This window comes from Eschrichtius robustus, chromosome 16 (assembly GCF_028021215.1).
Source record: "Eschrichtius robustus isolate mEscRob2 chromosome 16, mEscRob2.pri, whole genome shotgun sequence".
Taxonomy (NCBI): domain Eukaryota; kingdom Metazoa; phylum Chordata; class Mammalia; order Artiodactyla; family Eschrichtiidae; genus Eschrichtius; species Eschrichtius robustus.
The window spans coordinates 71,219,203-71,245,468 of NC_090839.1; the positions used below are offsets into that span (position 1 = coordinate 71,219,203).

At 38.1% G+C, this 26,266-nt stretch overlaps 1 protein-coding gene across 1 annotated transcript in view; it reads left to right on the top strand.

The window, feature by feature from the left end:
* MOSMO (modulator of smoothened) overlaps positions 1 to 15,696 on the top strand; it is a 55,794-nt gene extending 40,098 nt beyond the window's left edge. Inside the window, exons 2-3 of the mRNA XM_068523798.1 lie at positions 10,079 to 10,291; positions 14,862 to 15,696. Coding sequence (XP_068379899.1) covers positions 10,079 to 10,291; positions 14,862 to 15,046 — 398 coding nt within the window. The 3' untranslated portion in view covers positions 15,047 to 15,696. The remainder of the gene's footprint in view (positions 1 to 10,078; positions 10,292 to 14,861) is intronic.
* Positions 15,697 to 26,266: the final 10,570 nt, after the last annotated feature.

Below are 26,266 nucleotides of genomic sequence, written 5' to 3' on the forward strand. Positions count from 1 at the left end.
AACAAAAAGAATAAAATACCTAGGAATAAACCTACCTAAGAAGACAAAAGAGCTGTATGCAGAAAACTATAAGACACTGATGAAAGAAATTAAAGATGATACAAACAGATGGAAAGATATACCATGTTCTTGGATTGGAAGAATCAACATTGTGAAAATGACTATATGACCCAAAGCAACCTACAGATTCAATGCAATCCCTATCAAACTACCAATGGCATTTTTCACAGAACTAGGACAAAAAATTTCACAATTTGTATGGAAACACAGAAGACCCCGAATAGCCAAAGCAATCTTGAGGAAGAAAAACGGAGCTGGAGGAATCAGGCTCCCTGACTTCAGACTATACTACAAAGCAAGTAATCAAGACAGCATGGTACTGGCACAAAAACATATAGATCAGTGGAACAGGATAGAAAGCCCAGAGATAAACCCATGCACATATGATCACCTTATCTTTGATAAAGGAGGCAAGAATATACAATGGAGAAAAGACAGCCTCTTCAATAAGTGGTGCTGGGAAAACTGGACAGCTACATGTAAAAGAATGAAATTAGAACACTCCCTAACACCATACACAAAAATAAACTCAAAATGGATTAAAGACCTAAATGTAAGGCCAGACACTATAAAACTCTTAGAGGAAAACATAGGCAGAACACTCCATGACATAAATAACAGCAAGATCCTTTTTGACCCACCTCCTTGAGAAATGGAAATGAAAACAAAAATAAACAAATGGGGCCTAATGAAACTTAAAAGCTTTTGCACAGCAAAGGAAACCATAAACAAGATGAAAAGACAACCCTCAGAATGCGAGAAAATATTTGCAAATGAACCAAGTGACAAAGGATTAATCTCCAAAATATACAAGCAGCTCACGCAGCTCAATATCAAAAAACAAACAACCCAATCCAAAAATGGGCAGAAGACCTAAATAGACATTTCTCCAAAGAAGATATACAGATTGTCAGCAAATACATGAAAGGATGCTCAACATCACTAATCATTAGAGAAATGCAAATCAAAACTACAATGAGGTATCACCTCACACCGGTCAGAATGGCCATCATCAAAAAATCTATAAACAATAAATCCTGGAGAGGGTGTGGAGAAAAGGGAACCCTCTTGCACTGTTGGTGGGGATGTAAATTGATACAGCCACTATGGAGAACAGTATGGAGGTTCCTCAAAAAACTAAAAATAGAACTACCATTTGACCCAGCAGTCCCACTACTGGGCATATACACTGAGAAAACCATAATTCAAAAAGAGTCAGGTACCACAATGTTCATTGACGCTCCATTTACAGTAGCCAGGACATGGAAGCAACCTAAGTGTCCATCGACAGATGAATGGATAAAGAAGATGTCACACATATATACAATGGAATATTACTCAGCCATAAAAAGAAACGAAATTGAGTTATTTGTAGTGAGGTAGCTGGACCTAGAGACTGTCATACAGATTGAAGTGAGTCAGAAAGAGGAAAAACAAATACTGTATGCTAACACATATATGTGGAATCTAAAAAAAAAAAAAAAAAATTGGTTCTGAAGAACCGAGGGGCAGGACAGGAGTAAAGACACAGACATAGAGAATGGACTTAAGGACACGGGGAGGGGGAAGGGTAATCTGGGACAAAGTGAGAGGGTGGCATAGACGTATATACACTACCAAAAGTAAAATAGATGGCTAGTGGGAAGCAGCCACATAGCACAGGGAGATCAGCTCAGTGCTTTGTGTCCACCTAGAGGGGTGGGATAGGGAGGGTGGGAGGGAGACGCAAGAGGGAGGAGATATGGGGATATATGTATACGTATAGCTGATTCACTTTGTTATACAGCAGAAACTAACACACCATTGTAAAGCAATTATACTCCAATAAAGATGTTTAAAAAAAAAGTCAGTGTAAATATCTTTTTGCTAGTAATTCTTTTCTCTTTAAAATAAAGCAGTAATTATAAAATTGTGTTGATGGGCTTATAATGTATAAAGATGTAATTTTACAAAAGAAGGGGAGAGAATAGAGGGATATTGGGGCAAAAATTTTGATACACTGTTGAAATTAAGTTGGTAAATCTAAGCTGTTGGGTTTCATTTGAGATAAAATCCACCATTTTAAACTGTACAATTCAGTGATTTTTAGTATATTCACAGTGGTATGTGGCCATTGCCAATATCTAATTCCAGAGTATTTGCATCACCCCAGGAAAAAGAAACCCCAAACTTCCTAATTCCTCCTCCCGCATCCCCTGGCATCCACTAATGTCTCTGTCTCTGTGGATTTACCTATTCTGTATATTTCATATAAATGGAATAATACAATATGTAGCCTTTTGTGTCTGGCTTTTTTCACTTAACATAGGGTTCATCCATATTGCAGCTTGTATCAGTACTTAAAAAAATTTTTCTGAATGGTATTCTATTGTATGGATTTTGTTTATCGGTTGATGGCCATTTGGGTTGTTTACCCTTTTCTTGCTATTATGAATAATGCTATGAACATTCATGTACAAGTTTTTGTATAAATGTATGTATTCTAACTCCAACTGAGTACACTGCTATACACTTCAATTCTGACACTGGCCACCTAGAGTTATCACAGATCCCACAAATTAAGGGCTCTGTCCTCCACAAGGTTGCCTCTAATTCAGACACTGCCACAAGTTTGGGGGGCGGGGCACTTCTGACCTACTGGCTACAAATTTGGGATTTCCCACCACCCCCTCTAGTTCAATAGAGGGACAGTTATAATGCTTTGATCCGGGCCATGGAGGCATAGAGAAGCAGTCAGCCCAGAATGGGAGCGTAAGCTTGTCGAGGAAGACTTCCCAGAAGTGACTTCTAAGCTGTGACTGGAGTTCTGAATCATAGGTAGAAACCAGCAGAAGAAGTTTGGAAGAGTAGTTTAGGCAGAGGGAACGGCATATACAAAGGCCTGGGTGTGTGTGTGTGTGTGTTAGAGATGATTTAAGAGTTAATTTAAGAATTTGAGCATCAAATGTAAAAAAAGAAAAAAAAGCAATATCATCCAGACCTTTGTAGGCCATTTGGACTTAGAGGAGAGAGAGTGTGTAGAAGAAAAACCAGATCCAACAAAGACCCCCTAAAGAATGCCAAATTTTAACGCATAGCAGAGAAAAAGGTGTCTGTGAAAAAAGACAGAGAAAGAAAAACTAAAGAGTCATGAGGAAAATAAATAGAACATGGAGTCACCAAAACCAAAGGAAATGTGTTTGAAGAAGCTGTAGCAGATGCTGCTAAAATATTAAGGAAAGGACTTAGAAATGCCCATTAGAGTCAGCAGTATGGAATGAGTGAGCCTGGCAAGAGCTGTGTCAGTGGGGCGGTTGGGGTAAAAGCCAAGCTGCAGTAGATTAAAGAGTGAACAAGACTCTGGGAAGTGGGGACAGGGACTCTTGACAGGGTAGGGGACAAAGGATACTAGGCGGAGCGGACAGAAACACAAACATGTCGATACCAGAGGATGGCTTGACGTGATGGGATAGTTTTGTTTTATGATAAGGGAGACTTAGGGGACTTCTCTGGCAATCCAGTGGTTAAGACTCCACGCATCTAACGCAAGGGGCGCAGGTTCTATCCCTGGTCAGGGAGCTAGGATCCCACACGCCGCGCGGTGCAGCCAAAAAATAAAATAAAATAAAAAACAGTTTAAAAAAAATAGGGAAGACTTAAGCTTATTCAAACAATTTTGCAATCCAGAAGAGAAAGAAAATAATAAGTTGGGCAAGCTCCCAAAGAAAGTGAGAGGGAATGGGATCCAAAACAAAGGGAGAGAGATCAATAGGATGAAAGAACAAGTGTGTGCAGATAAATTCATAAGTTTTGATGGTGGACAGTTGAGGGGTTGCTGTCTGATGGCCTCTATCTTTTCTGAAAAGTAACAGACACAGGCACCTACTTAAGTGATAGGGGTGGTGAATGGTTCTCATATTGAGGGAGAGTGCAGCAGACTTGGAATGGCCACAGTAGAGAATGGGGAAGCGCTGAATTAGGGAAATCTAATTAGCTTCTGGGTAGTGGTGATGGTCATGAGATAGAAACTTAGGAATTTCTAGTGGCACGCCTCTGCTCTGAAGTATGATTTTCTTCATCAGCATTCAGCATACTGGAGGTAAGTGCAGGAGGGGCAAAACTTATATTGAATCAGGGTTATGGTTTTTGCCAGGTGGGTGCAGCGAAAGGATAGAAGTTAGGTGGTAATATGATGGATCAAGGGCTCTACGCTGGTTAAGGAAAGAAGTGAAGACAATAGGAAAGTGATGGATGGGGAGAAAATAGCGGCCAGTGCCAGGAAGTGCCAGGGAGGTATAAGAACAGGTGGAAGTAACAGGAATGGACACTGTTACTATAGTGGACACTAGTGACTGGCCTAATAAACCTATTATGTTACTCGGGTTTTCAGACATTGCCTATGTATGGTTCATTAAGTTTCCTCGTTTTACGTGTTGACTCTTTTTGGCCAGTTCACTATTTATAAGCACCCTCATCTTAAGGTAGAACCCAGAAATCACAGCTGATAAAAAAAATAATCATCTATGGAGGTTCCTTAAAAAACTACAAATAGAACTACCATACGACCCAGCAATCCCACTGCTGGGCATATATATACCCTGAGAAAACCATAGTTCAAAAAGAGTCATGTACCAAAATGTTCATTGCAGCTCTATTTACAATAGCCAGGACATGGAAGCAACCTAAGTGTCCATCATCGGATGAATGGATAAAGAAGATGTGGCACATATATACAATGGAATATTACTCAGCCATAAAAAGAAATGAAATGGAGGTATTTGTAATGAGGTGGATGGAGTTAGAGTCTGTCATACAGAGTGAAGTAAGTCAGAAAGAGAAAAACAAATACAGTATGCTAACACATATATACGGAATCTAAGGAAAAAAAAAAAAAAGGCCATGAAGAACCTAGTGGCAAGACGGGAATAAAGACACAGACCTACTAGAGAATGGACTTGAGGATATGGGGAGGGGGAGGGGTGAGAAGTGACAGGGTGAGAGAGTGTCATGGACATATATACACTACCAAATGTAAAATAGATAGCTAGTGGGAAGCAGCCGCATAGCACAGGGAGACCAGCTCGGTGCTTTGTGACCACCTAGAGGGGTGGGATGGGGAGGGTGGGAGGGAGGGAGATGCAAGAGGGAAGAGATATGGGAACATATTGTATACGTATAACTGATTCACTTGGTTATAAAGCAGAAGCTAACACACCATTGTAAGGCAATTATACTTCAATAAAGATGTTTTTAAAAAAATAATAATCATCACTAGCAGTGCTTCTGGAGGAAAAAAATTAAATATGTGAAGTCTTTAAGTTACCTATAGACTATTATTTTCTGTGCTTGTTCTTCTACTCATTTAAAGTGTGAGCTGCCAGGGTATGACTTACACCGGAAGGTATGTGTCACTGCCTACACTGGGGCCCCCTACCAGGCCCCTTCTCACCTGCCTCCAGGTTCTCCTAAATTTCCTCAGCCAACCTGTCACTGAAACCTGAAACTCTATAATTCAGTTAAGTTGGAATATTGTCCCTTACTTAACTACAGATGCTCTTGGAAAGGGCAATATGTTAAGCCTTTATCAGTCATTAAGACTTCTGTGGTAACGTGTTTGGTTTGTGTTACCAGTAGGATAGCTTGCCAAGATTAGATTTTTATATCCCCAGGGAGAAAGTAGACTAGGAGATCCACATCAGTTGTAGGGATTGGGTGGGCCAGTTCACAATACCTACAGCTAACGAAGAGAGCCCCCTGAGAGGAAGAGAACATGAGGAGGAAGAAAACTCAAGGGAGAGATGGGAGAGGGCAATAGCAAATGTTAACTTCACGATTTTGTTCAAATTCAGCCCTATATTGGAAAACCCTCTCCGTGGTCAGTTTAGTGAGCAGTTACTGCATATGATGTGCTCTGACAGACTGGCGGGAATGTGTGCCTTTCTGCATTACAATTACTGTGTTTCAGATTTTCCGTGACACAGCTTTTACGTGTAGTGATGACATGCCTTGTAATCATCCTCATTGTGGCAACAGACAGGCTCAGACTGTGTTAAATCATTTCAGCAGTGTCTGGATCTGTAGATGATGGGTGTCAAAAGCCTCTTTAGTTAAGATTCCCCACTTAACAGGGTAAGATTCATTATGACTTCCTTTTCTGTGTTTTGATACACAGGTGAGATACTAAGAGGCATGTGTGATGCTATAGTTCCTAGTTGGTTTTCCTTTTTCCTATTGTGTGCAAGTTTTTATTTGGCTAGACTGGTTACCTAGGAAATAGCTGCAGGGTAAAGATGGATTGGCTATTTGGAAAATGGAATTACAGGCCCCTTCAAGAGGCAAAAGACCTGTTGGATAAAATAAAAATTAGTGAATGGCTGAATTTATGCTTAATTTAGTGTGCTTCAACAAATCAAACTGAGACAGTTCTATAGGAGAACCTAGTTAATGCAGCATGATTTTTAAATTTAGCTTGTTTTTAATTCATTTAAGTTCACCAAATGTTTATTAATTCCTGCTTTGTGCCCACTGCTGCAGGCCATTCTAAGGGTTTCCAATGAAGCAGAAGGTTCAGTTCCCTCCTGAAAAGCTCATTTTCTGTTTGGGGTTAAAAGAAGTTACCTTAAAATCAAGTGCACGATTATGTGATACAGTCTAAATGTGTTCAGAGAATTTGGAGGATGTAAAGGATCTTGGCTAGTCAATGTGAGTGATAGATTTGAATCTACAGGCAGGAGATAATTCTTTGAGGTAAAAGATGAAATTTAAAGACCTGGTGAAAGTTTGGGTACTAACAGTTACCTGAATTTACAAGATTCAATGGTAGCAGCACAGTTACCCTTGCAGATCCCTACACCCAGACAGCTTATGGAAAATATGTAACTCTGATATAAATTATATTGCCGTAGAATCTTAAGAAAATGGATTTTAGCGACAGTGTTGACCAACCACTGTTTGCACTAGCCTTTGCATAATTTAAGAAAACTCTATTTTCACTGAAAGTGTGACAGTATTAGTTTTATAATCTCAGACCACTACAAAAATGTGAGCACATAAGAGACACTCAATAAAATATTTATGAATTGATTTTCTTATATACAGTACACCTTCTTGTTAGTTAGCATTAGCTTTCTTTTCTTCCAGAATGTAGCTGTTGAATATTTGGTCTTGATTTGTGGTGATAAGGACTTTCGTAAATACAGACGTGTAACTCTTCTTTTACAGCGGAACATCTGTCAGGTTATTTCCATTGATTTGTAGAAAGTATAGGTATAATTTTCATTTTCTTACTTGTTCTCTTTGTATTCACTTGGTGTGGTGTGCCAGCCAGGAGAGGAGGAAAAAGCAATCCTACTCAGAAAGCTTAACAACCTATAGGCACAGGAAGTTAAATTTGAGCCCTCCTTGCCATGTCCATAAATGGAAAGTAAACGAGGCAACATAAGGATACTCAAAAATATTTTGAAGGAGAAATGTTTTAGTTATGGTTTATTGAACCTACAACTTCAAATATTTGCCAGCAAAAAATAATTCTCAAATGTAAATCTCAGGACTTCCCTGGTGGCGCAGTAGTTAAGAATCTGCCTGCCAGTGCAGGGCACACGAGTTCAAGCCCTGGTCCTGGAAGATCCCACATGCCGCGGAGCAACTAAGCTCGTGCGCCACAACTACTGAGCCTGTGCTCTAGAGCCCGCGAGCCACAACTACTGAGCCCGCGCGCCTAGAGTCCGTGCTCCACAACAAGAGAAGCCACCGCAATGAGAAGCCCGCGCACCGCAACAAAGAGTAACCCCGGCTCTCCGCAACTAGAGAAAGCCTGCGTGCAGCAACGAAGACCCAACGCAGCCAAAAATAAATAAATAAATCTATTAAAAAAAAAAAAAAAAGTAAATCTCAGTCCCCTAGCTATTTATAGAGTTACCAATGAAAGTTTCTTTGTATTTTAAATTTGTGAAGAGAATTGTTACTATAATCAGAACCCATAATATTGAATTTTGCCAGAGGGTCTTTCATTGCCTGTTGTCTATTCTCACAGTACTGATAGCTTTTATAAATGAGATAGTGACTACAGAGGGTAATTTGTTAGAAGACTTTTGCTGAGTGATCAGGAGTGGTTTCCTGTTAGAAGAGCTTGAGCACTGCTGTGAATGCCTTCTTTATTTCCAAAATTACCATAAAATGCCTTATCATAATAAGGCGCGCCCTCTCCCTCAAGTTTTCTTTTCAAGGAAACTTTTTAATGTTTCATTTTAAGAACAATTATGCAACTCCCTGGTACCTACTCACCCCTATTGTCGCCCCTTTTCTGGTTTCAAGCAATTACCATGATACTAAAAGTGTTAGTGACTGTCAAAAACTTTGAGAACTGATTTACTTCTCTGGCCTGTGGAATCACTCCACTCCAAACAGCAGCTAGGAGGAGGGATAGTGTGGCATTACTTACTGTGAACAGTTTGCTCACTTTCTATCCCTCTCCTGCCACTCATCTGCCTCCATCTTGCTGGCGATGATCCTGTAATTATAATGCTGTTTGCACCTATGCGGAGGTCACAAGAAGGGCCTAATTATTAGATGATTTGAGAGAAAAAGGTACAACTTGTTTGCGTTATCGTCTTCCACTCTTTTGAAAAGTTATAGTCAGAGTTAGCATTAGAGGAAAAAAGACCACAACTCAATTCTGAGAGCAGAACTGACTTTTCTCTTCATTTTCTTTGAACACATTGCTTATTTCTACAAATGTATGAATGGCAAAGGCATGTTGCGGGAAAGCCCCCTCCCTCCAACAGCCGCACCTGCCCACATATACATCTGTATGTACAGGTCCAGCCCTGGTCTGTCTTCTCCCACCAAGGGCAGCTTCCCAAAATGCCTCTGGGAATTTTACTGACTGTCCTCAAAAAAGGCACTTGTTCATGGCAGGTGCTATGATTTTGAGGTTAATGTCTTTTTGTTGTAGTTGTTGTTGTTCATAATGAGAAAATAAGACCAATAAAAGATGCAGAAATCTGTTGTTTTCAGTGGCTCCAGAAATTTCTTTTCTTGTATTTTTGGCAACTGTTTTCCCATTTGCAGTTGCCTTTAAAGGGGGAAGCAAGCAACTTTTACTCAAAAGTAACATTTTAATTGTTCTTCATACTGGGGAAAAGGATAAAATAACAATTCTTTCATCTTCCTTATCTAGGTTTCTGTAAATTAATTCACCCCAAATTTGATAGAGAGGTTCCTTGGGTTTGACATGAGAACATGTTTGTTTAAAAATAGCACTTGATGTTTTACAAAAACCACTTTCATTTATTTAAATGGAAGAGGGGGCACTTTAAAAATTAGCACCGATGCCTTTATGCTTTTCTGCTGAAGCATACTAGTAATGATTTGGCACTGTGAGCATTTGTACATCGTACAGAAATTGTTGAACTTACCAAATGGGGTGAACCTACTAGTTTTTCCAGCATTTTCTTGAATTTAGTGGAAAAGTACTTATATTGTAATTTTCTTAGACCTTTTAAGTTTAATAAAATATATTTGTTCCAGTATTTAATCCATTATTTAATTTTATTTATGTATTACACTTAGACATATTTCAAGATTGCCTTCAGATTTTTAAAACGTGTGTTTCTCCTCAGCCAAAATAACATCATATACATTTGAGTCTTGGATCTGGGAATAGAAAAGTTCCAATTCTTTTTGCTAGTATGGTAATCTCAGCAAGAGCAGGAACCTCATTTCTCTTGTTCACTGTTATTTTCCTGGAGCCTAGAACAGTGCCAGACACAAGTACCCAGAAAAGTATTTAATAAATGACTGAATGAATTGCCTTCTATGACTTGTGAGGTTTTTTTTTTTTTTTTTAAGTTCACTTTGTACCTTAAACAAAGTATTACTACATAGTGGACTACAGCAGGATGCTGAAGAATAGGACTCAGTGGAATTCAGTGCTTGAATGACCCACTCAGAGAGAAAAGGACTAAAGGGGTGTTGGTAGGGACAATTCCCTGGGTGTGCCAAACCCACTAAACTACTCCCACGTTTTGCATCTCTCCAGGAGCACTCACTGTGGGCCTTGTGCGACAGTGTCAAACAATCCATGGACGAGACCGGACATGCATCCCACCTCGGCTTCCCCCAGAGTGGGTCACCACACTGTTTTTTATCATCATGGGAATCATTTCATTGACTGTCACATGTGGTTTGCTGGTGGCTTCCCACTGGCGAAGAGAAGCCACAAAATATGCTCGATGGATAGCATTCACTGGAAGTAAGTAACCTGTGCTAACTAAATTTGTCTAGAAGGCCCTCACCCTGGAATCAAGACTCAGTAATAAGGACTCTCTAATCATCAAAGGGCACCACTTGCATACGGCCATCAGATAGACTCTACGCGGTCCCATCAGCTCTTCAGAATTCTCACCATAAGACCAGGACATCCAAACCTTAATTGCTTTGTATAATGTGCTATTTTAATGAATTTTATTTTTGCTCACATTGTGACATAAGTGTTCCAGGTCTGTGACTCAGAGCTACCACTAACCTGAGTCTTCCTCTTCTTAAAGGTATTGGTATCTTCTGTCAAATAAAGATAAATCTAGAAGAAAATATACAGAAATACAAATTAGTTTAAGGTGGTGATTTGCTTTTTAATATCATTGATTTGAGTTTCTACCGTAAGTCGTGGTGTGACCATTGAAAAATCAACACATTTGGTTATTTAATAATCGTTTCTCAACATTTCTTATGCCATTTAAGCTATGCCCAAGGGTGTGATAATATTCATATATTACACATTCTCTTGTACTTTGCAAAACTGGTTTAATTTCAGAACACAACGCAGGCTTTTCCCAAGCTAAAAGCAACAAAAATGCTCAAAGGAAAGATTTCTGTAATTCTGCTTGCTTCTTTCTAAAGCAGGTTTGTCCCCCAGGGAACATTTGTCAAAGCCTGGAAACATTTTTGATTGTCACAACTAAGGGGATGCTCCTGGCGTGTAGTGAGTGGAGTCCAGGGATGCTGCCAAACAGCGTGCAAATGCACAGAACAGCCTCCACAACAAAGACTCATCTGGCCCCAAATGGCAATAGGGCCCTGTTGAGAAACCCTGCTCTAAAGAACAGGATAACTATCCCTGTGCCAAATACTATGGGATTTAATTTCTAATTCAGTGTCTTATAATCATCTCAGGTTTTCTTAAGTTTTCAAAAAATGAATATTATAACACAGCTTACTTTCACCTGATATTGTCGTGTAGAACTTATATCACAGGGCTAAGGCATAATCCCATGTATCCCTATTAATGTTAAAACTCAGTTTATTCTTAAAGATCATAGGATAGGGATATCAGTTCATGAGTCTCTGTTTCTCCCTATCTCTCTGTGAAACTCTCTTTAGAGAATGTATATGTTTCTGGATCTGTTGTTTTATTTTTGTCTCTATTTCTCCCTTAACTTTAAAAGTTAGATCAAGTTGCAGTTGACATAAAAAGGCTTCTCCATCCTTGTTAAGAAATGTGAAACAAGTTGATCTTTTTTGAGGTCAAACAGACCTCCTGAGACAGTTCTTTTCTAAATAGTAGGGTCTAGAGGCAGCTATAGAGACAGTGCTACTAAATTAAAGGGTATTGATGAGGAATTTAAAGAGAATCTTTACTCACAGATAGAGTTACTTATCCACTCTTTAGAATTCACTCTTTAGGAGTAAAATAAAATCAAAGAAGAAGGATTTAGTTTCTGGATTTAGTTGAAATTTGGGAGTGCATGTGCTCTGAATACCAAAAATCTGAAATATTATTTAGCAAAGTAATATGAGTTAGAGAAAAGCATTAAGGTGCTCACATGAGCCATTGGTTCTTATGACCCAATAAAGGGAAAGAACTTGATTATCTTGTTTTTCATTTCTCTTCAAGAGAAAATATTTAAGTACATATTTAATATATAGCTACCTTGAAATGCAGAATGTTTTTCCTTTATTTTCCATTTTAAATAATTTAACTTTTTAAAATAATATGTGCATGATACATAATTCAAAGCCTATGAAAGGGTCACCAAGTGAAAAGTAAGTCTCATTTGTGGCCCTGTCTCCCAGTCGTCCGATACTCCTTTCCTGGAAGCAACCATTCTCACCAGTTTCTGGGGTTTCCTACCAGTGGTGTTCTATGCATAGAAACATATATGTATATGTGTGAGTGTTCTATAAATACATATTTATTCTATTTATACTATTCTGTACCTTGGTTTTTTCGTTCAACAATATATCTTGGTGTTGATGTCATCTAAGGAAGCATAGAGCTGCATTCCCAGAGCTAGTTTACTGGGGTGGTAGTCATAAGAGGGATTGGGCTCCCCCTAGTGTTTCCATTCAGCCTTTGACAATGTACTTCATCTCTATTTTATGCACTTCTATTCCAGTTAAGCTATAGTTTGGTAAGAATACAAGCTAACATTTTCTGATGGATTTACACGGTGGAAATGCTCAAAGGAGAGCCACACATGAGGGGGCTCACCTATGGGGGCAAGGGTGACAAAGCTGTGCCTTTTTCTTCAAGTCTGACTCTTGCCCTTGCTTTTGCCACCCTAATTTACTTGTCTACCAGTACACCTGATTGACTTTCACCACCAAGAAATCTATGCTATACAGGATATGAAGTTATGTCTTTACAGACTTATTTATTTAGGACCCAGAACTTAATTGTCAAAAGTTGATATGTATTTTCACCAATAACAGTATTTTAAGATCTAAAGTAACTTCACAGGTCTCAATAGCTAAAAAAAACCCACAAAAAACAGGAAAACAAAAACAAAAAAACCTCACCCACCAACATTAAATCTCCCCAGGATAGAGAACTAGATTCCTTGGATTAAAAACAAATATTGGATAGAATTAGAAGTTCATTGCTTCCTTAAAATTTGATTAAGCTTTTCCTAACCAATTTGGAAAATATTTAACACTTGTAAAATATTAAACCCTGCTTTAAATATAGTCATTAAATGATTACTCCATTATAAAAGATAGATTTTTATTTTACAGTAGAAAATAGGAAAGGATAGGAATTAAGTTGGCACATCAATTAACAGAATGAACAACAGTAATATCTGCATATCTTTTAAGGACTTCTAAATTATTTTAGTGTTTCTTGAGGTTAGAGATTAATCCACATTAAAGAACAAATTGTTTTTAAGACAATAATGTTTTCCCATTGTTTTTATTAGATTGTCTATAGCTATTTAGATTGTGGTTTCATTTTGCTTACCAAACCATATTAAGGCATAAGAACCATTAGAGATTGGTGACAGATACCACAGATCAGGGGGCACTGGCAGCAGTAATAAAGTTATTTATTGCTAACTATACAACAGAAAGGCCAAAATATGTAATACTGAATACGTGAATTTTTCATTTGTTCTGTAGTAGGTATCCAAAAGAATCTAAATCTGCTTATGTAACATTATTTGGTGTGGTCATATGCCCAAAATGAAACAGATTCTATGTCTGCTTAATATAAAATAATCCACCTAAATGGTGCAAAGCAAACGAGAGTGCTGGTGTGTTTCTTAAGCTGGTGTATTACTTAAGAAAATGTTACTTTTTACAGCATTTCTGGAGCTTCCTTCCAGGAAATATTCCTAACTGGCTTTTTCAGGACTCTCCTATTAAATTTTGTAGATTGAGTAACACAAAAATAATTTAGGACAAGTGTCAGCTGGTATATTTATCCAGGACTCTGTCCGTATTGCTAGGGATGGGTTTAACTGAGAAAAGTTTTCTCATTCAGTTAATATTGGGAATGACTATAGAATGACATCACACTGAAGAAATGTTTCTGCCTTCAAAGAAATTTGAAAGACTATGAACATTTGACCAACATGCTTTCAAAAAGCATAAAATATTTTCTTGGAAACGCCAGCCTATCTGTAGGTAATTTGTGTTCCCTAAGACGAGTGTTTCTTTGGTAGCACAGGGGAGCACATGGTTTCCTAAAACAGCCAACTGTGGAATTACTTCTGCCCAGACACTGGGTTTTCTGATATCTTTCTAGAAGCATTTTAGCAAATAATATATCTCATTGTGTTTGCATACAAAACTCAAAAGATTTCCCCACTCTCCCCCACTTTAAACTCTGTAGTCAGAAACCTGGGAGATTTTTTTTTTTTTTTGGAACGTTGTCCATGATGAGAGATAACCAATTTGACAATTTGCTCCTCATCCCAGAAGTCCGTGGTTCTTTCCACTAGCTGATTTTAAATCAGAGTAAGATAAATAGTATTTATATTTGTATGCACCTTTTCTCAATTCCTTATAGCTAGTACCAACTGAGAGAGCAGAGAATTGGCAAAATAATGCTAGGATAATAATAATATACAGCATTTATTCAGCACTTACTATCAGCCTGTCACTGTGCGGAGGACTTGACATTGTTTTGTTTATCCTTGTACTATATACTTACCCATTTTCAGAATTTCAGAAGCCTAAGATTACACCATTAGTAAGTAGTAGAGCCAGAACTTAGCCCCTGTCTGACACTAGCCAGAGCCCTTAGTCACTACTTTAAATGGTCAGGAATTGTATATACGAGTACTTAGTAGGTTTGGAGGCCTTCCTTAATGCTGATATTCAAAACTATGTAAAAGGCTAAGCTAACTTTTACTGTATTTAATTGTTAGGCTTTGGGGATCTGTAGTATACACAAATCTTTTGATAAGTGACCCATGTTGTAACAGATTTGACCATGTCATCAATCCACAACCCTTCTTATAAACTTCCTTTGTGCCAAATTTTCATTGTTTTCTTAATCACCAAACCATGTTACTAATGTTGTGTTCTGGTTTGTTTTACAGTGATCCTTTTCTGTATGGCTGCCCTAATATTTCCAATAGGATTTTACATCAATGAAGTCGGAGGTCAACCATATAAATTACCCAACAACACAGTAGTTGGGTCATCATATGTACTTTTTGTCTTATCAATTTTCTTTACAATAGTAGGACTTCTATTTGCCGGCAAAGTTTGTTTACCAGGCTGATGAATGTCTGAATTGCTTGACTCTTATTATTTTTAATTTTATTTTATTTTTTTATTTTTGGAGGGTGGGGAGGACAAAGGCAAGGCATCTGAGTAGTCCTCGCATAGGAAGATGCTTAGATGACACTGATGCTGAAAAGAAAAAAAAATGCTTTGATTTGTTCTCACTATGCACTTTGGATTTAAAAACAAAAAATAAGGAGAGCCTTTTCCATAACCAAATACAGACAATATTGCCTAAATCTCCTGAGCATATTCAGGCAGTCAGGTCTGCACTGTGATAGCAACCTAGTGAAGGAGAATGCTTTATACTGAAAAGCATGTGGCCCTTTGTGACTCTGTTGTTCCATTTTTAACGTCTAATGATTCATTTGAGGGAGGAAAAAATAAGTCTAAGTATTTATGAATCATGGCGGACCAGAGGGATGCAAGAGAAGTTCATGTGGGGCTGGCCTCACCTCCTAAGAAATTAGAGTTCACAGCTTCCTTGTAATGGTATGAGCCTTTGGCATCAGAATGGATTGCCATTGCATTACCACACCAAGAAGCCAATAGATCAAAACTCGTTTGCTAAAATGTATGTAAAAATTCTGAAATTCCCTATTCTCTGTGTACAAAAAAAAAAAAAAAAAAAAAAATCAAACACTAAGAAACATGTCGTTGGGGGGCGGGGGGGTTGGGTGGGGGAAATTTTCCTTATATTTATATAAATATATATATAATATATATATTTTGCTGATGCAGTATACAGTGTGTATATATGTGTGTGTGTGTATGTGTGTGTGTAAATTTATATACACACACATGCAAACAGTTCCTGGAAGAGAACTCTGAATGCTTTGCTAGCAAAACACTGTGGTGTGCAAACCTAGAACTCAATAGAAAAAAAGCCATTTATCTGAAGGCTGCATAGTGGAGAGAGTCTTCAGTTTACCTCATTCTTTGTAGCAGCCCTTGATTTTAACAGGTTTTTGTAATAGGTACAAATAATCCCATACCTTTCTAGGTGCAATTTTAAGTTAAGCTAAAATTCTTTGTAGGGTTAATTTATTTGTTTATGATAGTAAAAGGTAAGATCATGTCAAACCGTATAATTTGGGGATTCTGACACTATTTAAATTATTGGCAACTGTTGTCTGTTGTACAGAGGTTCTCTTTTTCTACTGGCTCGTTCTGTTACATTAATAAAGCATTTTATATGTTTAAGCACACAACTTTACATAAATACAAAATTCACTAGTAATATCAATTTACAATATTTTGGCTATTTATAACACTAACTTCACTCTGCCATAAAAATTAAATTTATGTTTCTTTCCATCTAAGCATTATTAATAATCTCCTTTACCAAAAACCCGAGCAATACAGTATTTTCTTTAAATGCTATATGCCTTTGTTTGCTAAAAGCTAACATTTTTGCATTTACTTTAAAGGGCTGTACTAAACCCACAGCTTTACATTTCTTCCAGAAAGAAGCATTGCAGCTAACCCTTGAGCCCACAGATAGTTTTAAAATATAGTATTTCTCTTCTCCACATCTCCATGTCTTCATGTCAGTGCTTAGTTGTTTTTCCAGGTGAACACAATAGATAATCTCCTGTTTGAAATGTGGGGCAGGAGGGTTTTTCATGGCAATGGAGTCTTTCATGGCAACGGCAACCGAAACGTCCCTATCAGAAGAGTTAGGGTCCCTTGTTTCACACAAACTGAAATGAATGCACTGTTGTTGTTTTTTAAATGATTACTTCATTTAAGGGGCTGCCTCCTCAGATATTCAAGGTATGAAATGGAGGAGCCTGATGTGTTTCACACTGGCTTGTTTAACATTCACATATCTTACTGCTAATTCAGCAGTATTTTATTGTGGAAGAAAACCCCAGTGTTTCAGCTCACTCAGGAGTCAGGTAAGAGGTAGACCACCACTGGGGTGAGTTCCTTGAGTGTGCTGGGGGCATGTCACACATTTCCTTCCCAGAGTCCAAAGAAACCTCTAGGAAATGCCTGAGGGAGATTAATTTTCCCCAAGTATTATGATGTCTGGTCAGCTCTAAGAATACCACTGGACATGTGCTATGGACATTTGGGACGGCAGTTCCCATTGCGATCTGATTGGACCTCAGTCAAATGGATCACTTTGAAGGAAAGCTTTGGTTGTCACCATTATATCACTGAAATAAAGGGTTAGCAAAGTATGGCTCAAATTAACTTATGATATGACCAAGAGCTTTTCTCTTCCAAAAGATGAATTTTATTGTAAATAGTTTCTCAAAATATTTTTAACTGGATCATGAGCATGGGGAGAGAATGTTTCTCAGCTGCTAAGAATTTCCCCACTGTTTACGTCTTTCACTTACAGTGGTATTGCATATAAGATTGCAGAATTTACGGTTTTATTTGTATCTATTACACAAACCATTAAATTGTCTTTAATTTCATCATTGTCTTGGAGGTCCAGTGCACAAAGGGCTGATAGGGGAAAGCTCCCTCTAACCAGTCAGCACTCTAACCCAGGATTAAAACCATCCCATCAAGTAGTATGTGAAGTCAGATCTTTGTACTCTTCCAGACCAAACATTGAAATGGACTCATTCAGATAAAATTCTATAAATCCTGTAAGTGAAAAGATAGACAACTGTCAGCAGTTGCTTTTAAAAAGGTCACTATAATAAGTACTATATAGTACAGTATTAATTTATAGCAGGAAATCATATCTTGTAAACTGTATATAAAACACTGTTAAATGGTGCAATCATTTGTCAAATTTTTGTCTGTTACATTGTTTTTAGAGTGTGTGCATTCTTCTCATACCTAAGAATATCACTGTAAAATCTGCTGAAAAATATTTATAGGTTTTATTTGCACAAGACTTAATTAGTTTGAAAGTTTTGGAAGCTCCTATTGAACATGCCTAAACATCTGTAAACATGAAAAATCTTCAATTCATTAAAAGCAAACATTTCAGTATGATTCTTTCCAAAGGTAATCCATGTTCTATGTTGTTAATGTGTGTATGTAATTTTTCTGACTCTTCTACTTCTTATAAGCCTATTTTCCGTTTCATTTGTTTTGTTTTTGAAGGACGGCTCTTTTTTTTTTTCTTCTTAATGTTCTAGATGACCAAAACACTTCATTGGTTTTTACCCTTTTGCCTAAATCTTTGATATCCCCACTTGATGTTCTGTGAATTCACTGTTTAATCTCTTAAGTAAAACAATGAACAGTCCTGGTGACATACAACCTATTGATTTAGAGGAAAGACCCTGAAAAAGTATTGGAAACTAACTTTGAATATACTACTCTTAGCTATTATTTTGCATCGTGGGCTTCATGGGAGGAACATGTTGCATTTATTTTGTCTTTATTAAAAGACTACTAGCCACAGTTACTCTGATTGTAGTAACTGTTTTATCAACCCACTTTGATCTTCTTTAAAATATTAAATTTACATTCACAATTCAAAGCAGTAAGCTGTCTTTCAGAACTAATTTTTGAAGGATAAAAATATATGAAGGAAAAAAGTGACCTGTGTAGGTTGGCTTCCCTACATAGGACTTATTAGTTATATCACCTCAAGAGATTTTAAAGTTTGTCATCAAGGCCTGTATATTGCCCCAAACTTTATTAAGAATTGTTTTCTAATTGGTTATAACATTTTTCGATTAATAGTTTCAAAACAAATTGTTAATACAAACTGTATAAAATGAACATAATTTTCTTCACTTGTATTTTTGTTATTGAGCAAGTTTATCAAAATAAATTGTCTACTAAAGAAACTAAAAAGGCTTCTATTACTTTGAAATAAGCTTTGAATTTAAAAATTTATTTCAGAAATGAATTTCTTGTAGAGGTTTCACATATTCACACAGTGACACTTCCACGCCTCTTGGTTTAGTTCTGTTGTTAGCATTGTGCCAGGGGAATGTCTCCCCTCTCTTCTTCCACTCTCACTCCTAGCTCCCCCTTCGGGGGGAGATGCTATTAATGTTCCAGAACATGGATTAGGCTATGTTTACCAATAAGAAGAGGCACTCAGCAATAAAAGACCACACACATGTGGCACTCTCTTCTACATCATGTTTCCATGGACTAGGAGAGAGATACTGAGCCAAGGCTCTCCTTTTTCTTTCCTTTTTTCCTTGCACATCGACCTAAGCCCTTTCATCTTTGCTTCATTCTTCTGTTTGTACTTTATTTCAGGCCAAAGTCCTCTTAGCTTGTAAGATTTTAAAGTTTGGGTTGAAGGAGCAATATAGAATCCTTTGGTCTCTAGGCTTATCTGTGTGCTCCATCACAGCTTTACTGTAACTCTCTCTAGGAGTATCAGGAGTGACCTAGCCTAATAATAACTAGTAATCAAATGAAACACTATATTTACCCGTTGCTGCTGTCTCTCCTTTACATGGCCTCTGCAGGAGCCTCATGCGGAGTCGGGAGTTTAAGACAAGGTAGGATTTGGGTGTTCTTGGCTTCTGGACCTTAACGTCATCTTCTTAGGGTGACCAACCATCCTGGTTTGCCTGAGACAGGGCTTTTCTGGGACATGAGACTTTCAGTGCTATAATTGAGAAAGTTCCAGGCAAACAGGGATGAGTTGGTCACCCTACCTTTCCACCATTCAAATCTTACCCTGATTTATGACACAGATTAGAGGTATTTGAAGAGTTCTTTTCTATAAACATTAATGAATAAATAGGTCAACTGGAAATTGTAATGGTTGACTAAATACTGAACTTCTAAGAGAGGGGAAGGAAACACTTTTCTTCTCTTTGGTAATACTGTAGGAAAAGGCAACAGACTGTCTTTAAAAACAATAACATGGGTGAAAAAATTATTTTGAGTTACTCTTCCATCAACTCTCTTCTAACCACTGTATGAGAAGATTATAGGAAAAACACCAAGACTAGTGGACTGTGGGTTCCTTTTATGCAAAGTCAACTCTTCTGGGTCACAGTTACCCAGCAACAAAATAAAAGTAGTTATTTATAAATTGTATTAAAGATAGAAAGCATAATGCTGTATTATTTTTTTAGAATTTTGGTTCTTTTCCCAGCAGGGAAAAAAAAATGCTGGGATGTATTTTGAAGCACATTCAAGGTTTCTACAAAGAAGCCCCAGTTCCAAAGACTAAGACCACCCAAGATTAAATTTCAAGAAGAAATTTTTCATGAGACTTGTAACATTTCAGAGCTGGGTGAAATCTAAAAGCATGTTCAGTGTTTCTATTTTCCAGATGAAGAAATCAAGGACTCAAAGGCTTATTGACTTTCCCAGAGTCACATAACTAGGTCTCAGAACACTCAATGTAGAAAAGAATGTCTTTGACAAATAGGCCTTGGACAGTTTGGCCTAGGACAGTTGTTCAAATTCTATAGCCACTTAAACAAATCTTTCTTCAACTAATCTCCATCTACTTCAATTCATCCAGATCATTTCTGCCAAAATAATCTTAACACAAAAGAAACTTTTTCACTTCTTTATTCGAGTTCCTGTCACGTCAGCAGTCTACAGAATGAAATCCAAACTTCTTTAGCATAATACTGAAAACCCTTAATGAGCTGGCTTCAAGCTTTCTCCTCAGCCTTATTTGCCATCATTCTCTCTTTTCGCTTTTTACTGATAAACCAGCCTATTCTCCATTCTTTTACTACACCTTGCTCTCTGTCTCAGCTGTGCCTGTATGACCTCCCCCTTGCAGTTTCTTTAATCTCTCCTATATTTGAAATAATCTAATTTTTTGTGCTTTGCTTCTCTTTTGCTTGTACCTCTGTAACAGAACTTACTAGAGGGGAATCAACTGCCTGGATTCAAGTCTCAGTTCCACAATAAATCACTTAATAAATCACTTAACCTCTGTGCACCTTGGTTTTCTCATCTGTAGACCGGGCCTGATAGTACCTACCTTATAGGCTTACTGTTGGTTTAAATGAGATAAAGTGTGGAAAGTTCTTGGTACATAGTAAGCCTTCAAGTGTTAGCTGCTGATGTTATTAAATACTTCTCTATAACTAGATCATAAACTCTTGAACTCAAGGAATGTGGCTTTCTCGTAGTCCAGAGACCTGACACAGTGCTTTACACATGAATTATCTTGATTAAATTTGGGGCTAGGTTATAAAGGAAAATTATGAAACTATATTTCCTGGAGATGCGAAAGGCCCAGTCACCTGTCTTCCAGGATTGTTTCAGTGAAATTCTTCCTGAAAGCAGAAGCTTGCATAGATCATCAGCCTTTATAAGTAAGTGTGGTTATTTTACTGGTAAGTATTTGACTGTATAATATGCCAGTCTTGCTGACCTCCTTAGGATTTCTCTGGACTCAAGACCCTTTACTACTAAATTCACAGTGCTCTAATATTGATACTTATACAGAGGACCAGGATGATGCAAGTACCCTGTCGATCCTGAAGAGAACTCTCTGGAGCCTTCTTCAAGCTTGTGGGTTCTCCGTTCTCTTGAAGCCATCCATACATTTGGTATGTTTTGCAGAGACTTGGTTCTGCCAAGATGGTTTTAATTATTTCTGCTAAAAGGAACGGACTCAAGGATTTGATCTCATTTTAGATGTGGTTATCCCCAACTGGCCATCTTATGGCACATTTTAGTAGATACTTTCAATGTGTTTGGTCACCATTAAATCAATCTCTATTTATTATCTGTTGGGGCAAGTCAGTAAAATAAATACCGTGTCCTGACTCTGGCACTCTTTTCATGTTGTTTAAATACTTAATTTAGTTGTATAAGACAATTCAAGTATTTTCTTTAATAAAAAAAAATAAAAACCCTTTCTTTTACATTGCTTTGTTTTCTATGGCAAAATACAAATGCAGTTGAAGAACCACCAAAAAAAAACCTGTTCCACTATCCACTCTAGGGGAAAAAAAATAATTCACATATCTAAGAAAGTTTTTTACTACCTCATCTTCTACGTATTTTGCTAATTAATTAGTGAGAGCAAAATGGACTTGTGTGTTGCAGTCCCACTCACACACACACCACTCAAATACTTTACCTCATTTCTGCTTTCTGGGTCATTGGTAACTTTTTTTTTTTGTCTGTGCTGGGGGCCTTCTCTAGTTGCGGCGAGCAGGGGCTAATCTTCGTTGAGGTGCGCTGGCTTCTCATTGCGGTGGCTTCTCTTGTTGCGGAGCACGGGCTCTAGGCGTGCGGGCTTCAGTAGTTGTGGCTCGCAGGCTCAGTAGTTGTGGCTCGCAAGCTCTAGAGCGCAGGCTCAGTAGTTGTGGCGCACGGGCTTAGTTGCTCCGTGACACATGGGATCTTCCTGGCCCAGGGATCAAACCTGTGTCCCCTGCATTGGCAGGTGGATTCTTAACCACTGTGCCACCAGGGAAATCCCAGTAACTTTTTCTCTTGTCCTAAGTGCTACTATGGAGAAGGAAGTTAACATGACCCTAAACTGGGACAAAAGAATTTTTTTTTTACAGTAACACCTGTCTGTAAATTTTTTTTAATGAATATAGGAAATTAAAAGTTCCCTCCCACACAATCCACCTTCCAGAGAGTACCACTGTTGACAGTTTATTAGGTATTCTTTCAGACATTTTGCTTTCTTTACAGTGTGTGTGTGTGTGTGTGTGTGTGTGTATGGTGTGTTTATATGTGTGTGTGTATGGTGTGTTTATATGTGTGTGTGTGTGAGATGGGTGTGTCCTGTTCAATTGTTTTAACAAAAGCAAGATCATATTATACATAACTACCACTACTTTCTTTTTTAACTTAATTTATGATGAATATCTTTCAGTGTCAGTAAATATAGATCTTCCTCATTTTTAATGGCTGTATAGTATAGATAGATACCTCTATTACACACTGTAGAGATACAGATATATTTCTCTTCCCCTGTTGTTGTACATTTAAGTTGTTTCCAAGTCTTTGCTATTACAAATAATGCTGCTCTGAACTTAGCCCTTAGATGACAGAAACTTCCCAAATATCATAATAATCTGACATTCTAACTGAAGCATATCAACTACTCTATTAAGGCAATTCATATTTTTTGAAAAACTGTGGTTAAAAAATAGTGGCATTCATTAGAGTTTAGAGAAAGAAACTAACATTAAATTCATGTTGTGTTTTTCCATATGTCATCTTAATTAATACTCCTCCTATGAAGTAGGAGATAGTATTGTATAGACTAGAAAACACTAAGGATCAGAAGGGTGAGCAATTTACCCAAAGTTCTATTAGGGAATCTGGGTTTCAAACCTAGGTTCCCTGACTTCAAATCTAGGACTGCTTCTGCTGTCCCACATTGCCAGTTTGGCTAGTCTAAACGAAATAAAAATAGCTTGTCCCAGTTGCATGATTCCTTGGCTCAGACATGAGCAGCTAAATCTATGGTTTGCTTCTTCTGGATGTGGAATGCAAACAACCATAAAAAGTAGTCTCTACTTGTGAATATTACATATTTTGTTGAAAGAAAAAAATTATGTAAGTTATCATTAAGTTGTGTTTAATCTGCCATCATTCCCTGCTCATTGTCAAGATTTCTGCAATCATTGCTCAGTGGTATTTTATAGGGCTTACTTCCTTGACTGGTGAATTATACCATGTTATCCATTGGTTTTATCGGAACCCTTTTGAGAATTGAGCACCCAGGGAAATTTTCCCAAAGAAGCTATCTCCTATTCTCCCTGTAGCACTTTAAAAAATCAACTAGATCCCTTCTTCCTTGTTGGTAGGAAATCTATTGGCCATTGGGGATACCCTAGGGTTGTGCAGAGATCCATGGCTGAAACTTTAGAAAGTCCTCTCTGGTCGTTTGTCATTTGCCTATACCCACTGCTGCTGAAACATCAACTGTTCCAGGCCGAATGGTGCAGTAGTTCTACAGTACCCAATCCCACGCTTGGGGCATGGTAACCTTTGGTGAGCTGTGAGCCCCTATGCCTCTGGACTTTCTTCCTGTATGTACTGAGGGCCCATTTCCTCTCAGGTCTTGCCATCTCACCACTGTTGGTACCAAACACGGGGCAGGTCCCTCCTCCCTCTGATTTTTCAGATCTGATTTCTTGACCTCTGTTTATCTGGGGACTGTTCTCTCCCCTTTGGCTTTCCTCAGTCTTGTTTGCCTAGTGTCCCCTTCTTTGGTTAAACAAAACAAAACAAATAAAACTACAAAAACAGCTCTTTTCATGGGGCTGACTTCACCCTCTGGCTCCAGGACTAGGTGCAGAAACCAGGTCTGGCCAATCAGAGTCACAGTGATTGGTTCAAGATTGAGCATGTCCTGTGACCAAGCGAAGCCTGGGACTTCGCTGGAACTCCTGGAAAAGAGTTGTTCTCCTTCCTTTAAGGTGCTAAAAGCTATGGAGGGGAAAGCTTAGTGCTCATGTCCCAAGTTTACCAACCACTCCTAAAGAGTCTACCTAAGAATAAAGCCATCACAGAAGAAAAGAAGCTGAGAAGTGGAGACAGATTTCTGTTAACATTTTAGCCTTTGGATCAAGCCATGCCTGAAGCCAGAACTATCCCTGGATTTTTCTTTTATCTGATCACATAAATTCCCTTTTTCCCTTAAGCCAGTTTGAACTGGGTTTCTGTCTCTTTTAACTAAAAGAATCTTTATATACCTTCCCACTTTCCTCTTGACACTAAACACATCCCTCACCTCCTGTGCTTTGGCATGTCACTTTATAATCTTTCAGGTAGCTTAGGCTTTTACAAAAGACAGGAAAAACTGTTGACTTCAAGCCGCCTCTTAAAAAGCACCTGCAACTGCTTGAAATGGAGGAAAGAAATAGAGCAAATTACAAATTAATACCTAAAGAAATATATCACACAATAATATTGTCTTAGCCTGTTTGGACTACTATAACACCACAGACTTAGGTGGCTTATAAAAAACAAATTTAACTAGATGTTAACTAGATTTATTGTGGTGATCATTTCCCAATATATACATATTATGTTGTACACCTGAAACTAATGTAATGTTATATGTCAATTATACCTCAATTTAAAAAAAAAAGGGAAAGAGGATTTTTTTTGGCCGTGGCATGAGCAGCTTATGGGATCTTAGTTCCACAACCAGGGGTCGAACCTGGGCCCTTGGCAATGAGAGTGCAGAGTCCTAAGCACTGGACCACCAAGGAACTCCCAAAAAAGAGGAATTTTAGATGCTGAAAACAAAACCATCAAAGTCACCATTATCTGCTCATTTTAACACCTGAAGATAATAGGGACTAAATATGACACATCACTACGGTATTTATCAAAAAGCTAAAAGATCTTTGGAATTCAATTTTTTTCAGACTTAAAAAAATCAATGAGGTGTCTACACTATATATTATGTAACATCCCCATCAGAGAATGAAGCAGTATTCCGTAATCACAAAACATCTAAATATTCACATTAAAGGGAACAAATAAAGACTGTAACTAGCCTCATGCCAGTTCAAGTCAGGCTTTGCCATGAAGTGAGCATGCTGTGAACCTAAGATACAAAACAATATTCACTGCAACATCACTTTTTAAAAATTTATTTCTCACAGTTCTGGAGGCTGGAAGTTCGAGATCAGGGTGCCAGCACAGTCAGGCAAGGGCCCTCTTCTGGGTTGCAGACTTCTCATATCCTCACATGGTGGAAGGGGGCTAGGGAGCTCTGTCAGCTCTCTTGTATAAAGGTGCTAATCCCATTCATGAGGGCTCTGCCCTCATGACCTAATCACCTCCTGAAGACCCCAACTCCTAATACCATCACATTAGGGGTTAGGTTTTTAACATATGAATTGCGGGGCGGGGACACAAACATTCAGATCATAGCAAATATATTTTGAGTAATGGGAACAGTTTAGAGCTCCTAAATAAAGACCAGAGGTAAGGTGACCCATCAGGTCCCAAGAACCTAAGGTAAGAGGAAAAGAAATTCCTACTGTGCTCTAATTCCTTACATGGGGCCAATCATGAGCTATATACAGCCTGAGGAGAACTGAGAAAGATGGTACCAGCACAGAGCTTTCTCCTTGGCTGGTCATACAGCCTGAAAATCTTACTCTGCTTTATCCATCTGGCACAAATACATCCAGAACATGTGTCGTGTAAACTCAAGTAGAAAAAAAGCAGTAACAAAGAACTTTTCAATGTTGGGTTTTACTTCTTGTAAAATGTTGAAAACCCATGTATCCAGGAGCAAAGGACGTTGTGAGGGTGATAAGCCATCTATCTTGAGCCCCTGTGTCTCCAAAAATGGTGTCTCAAAGTT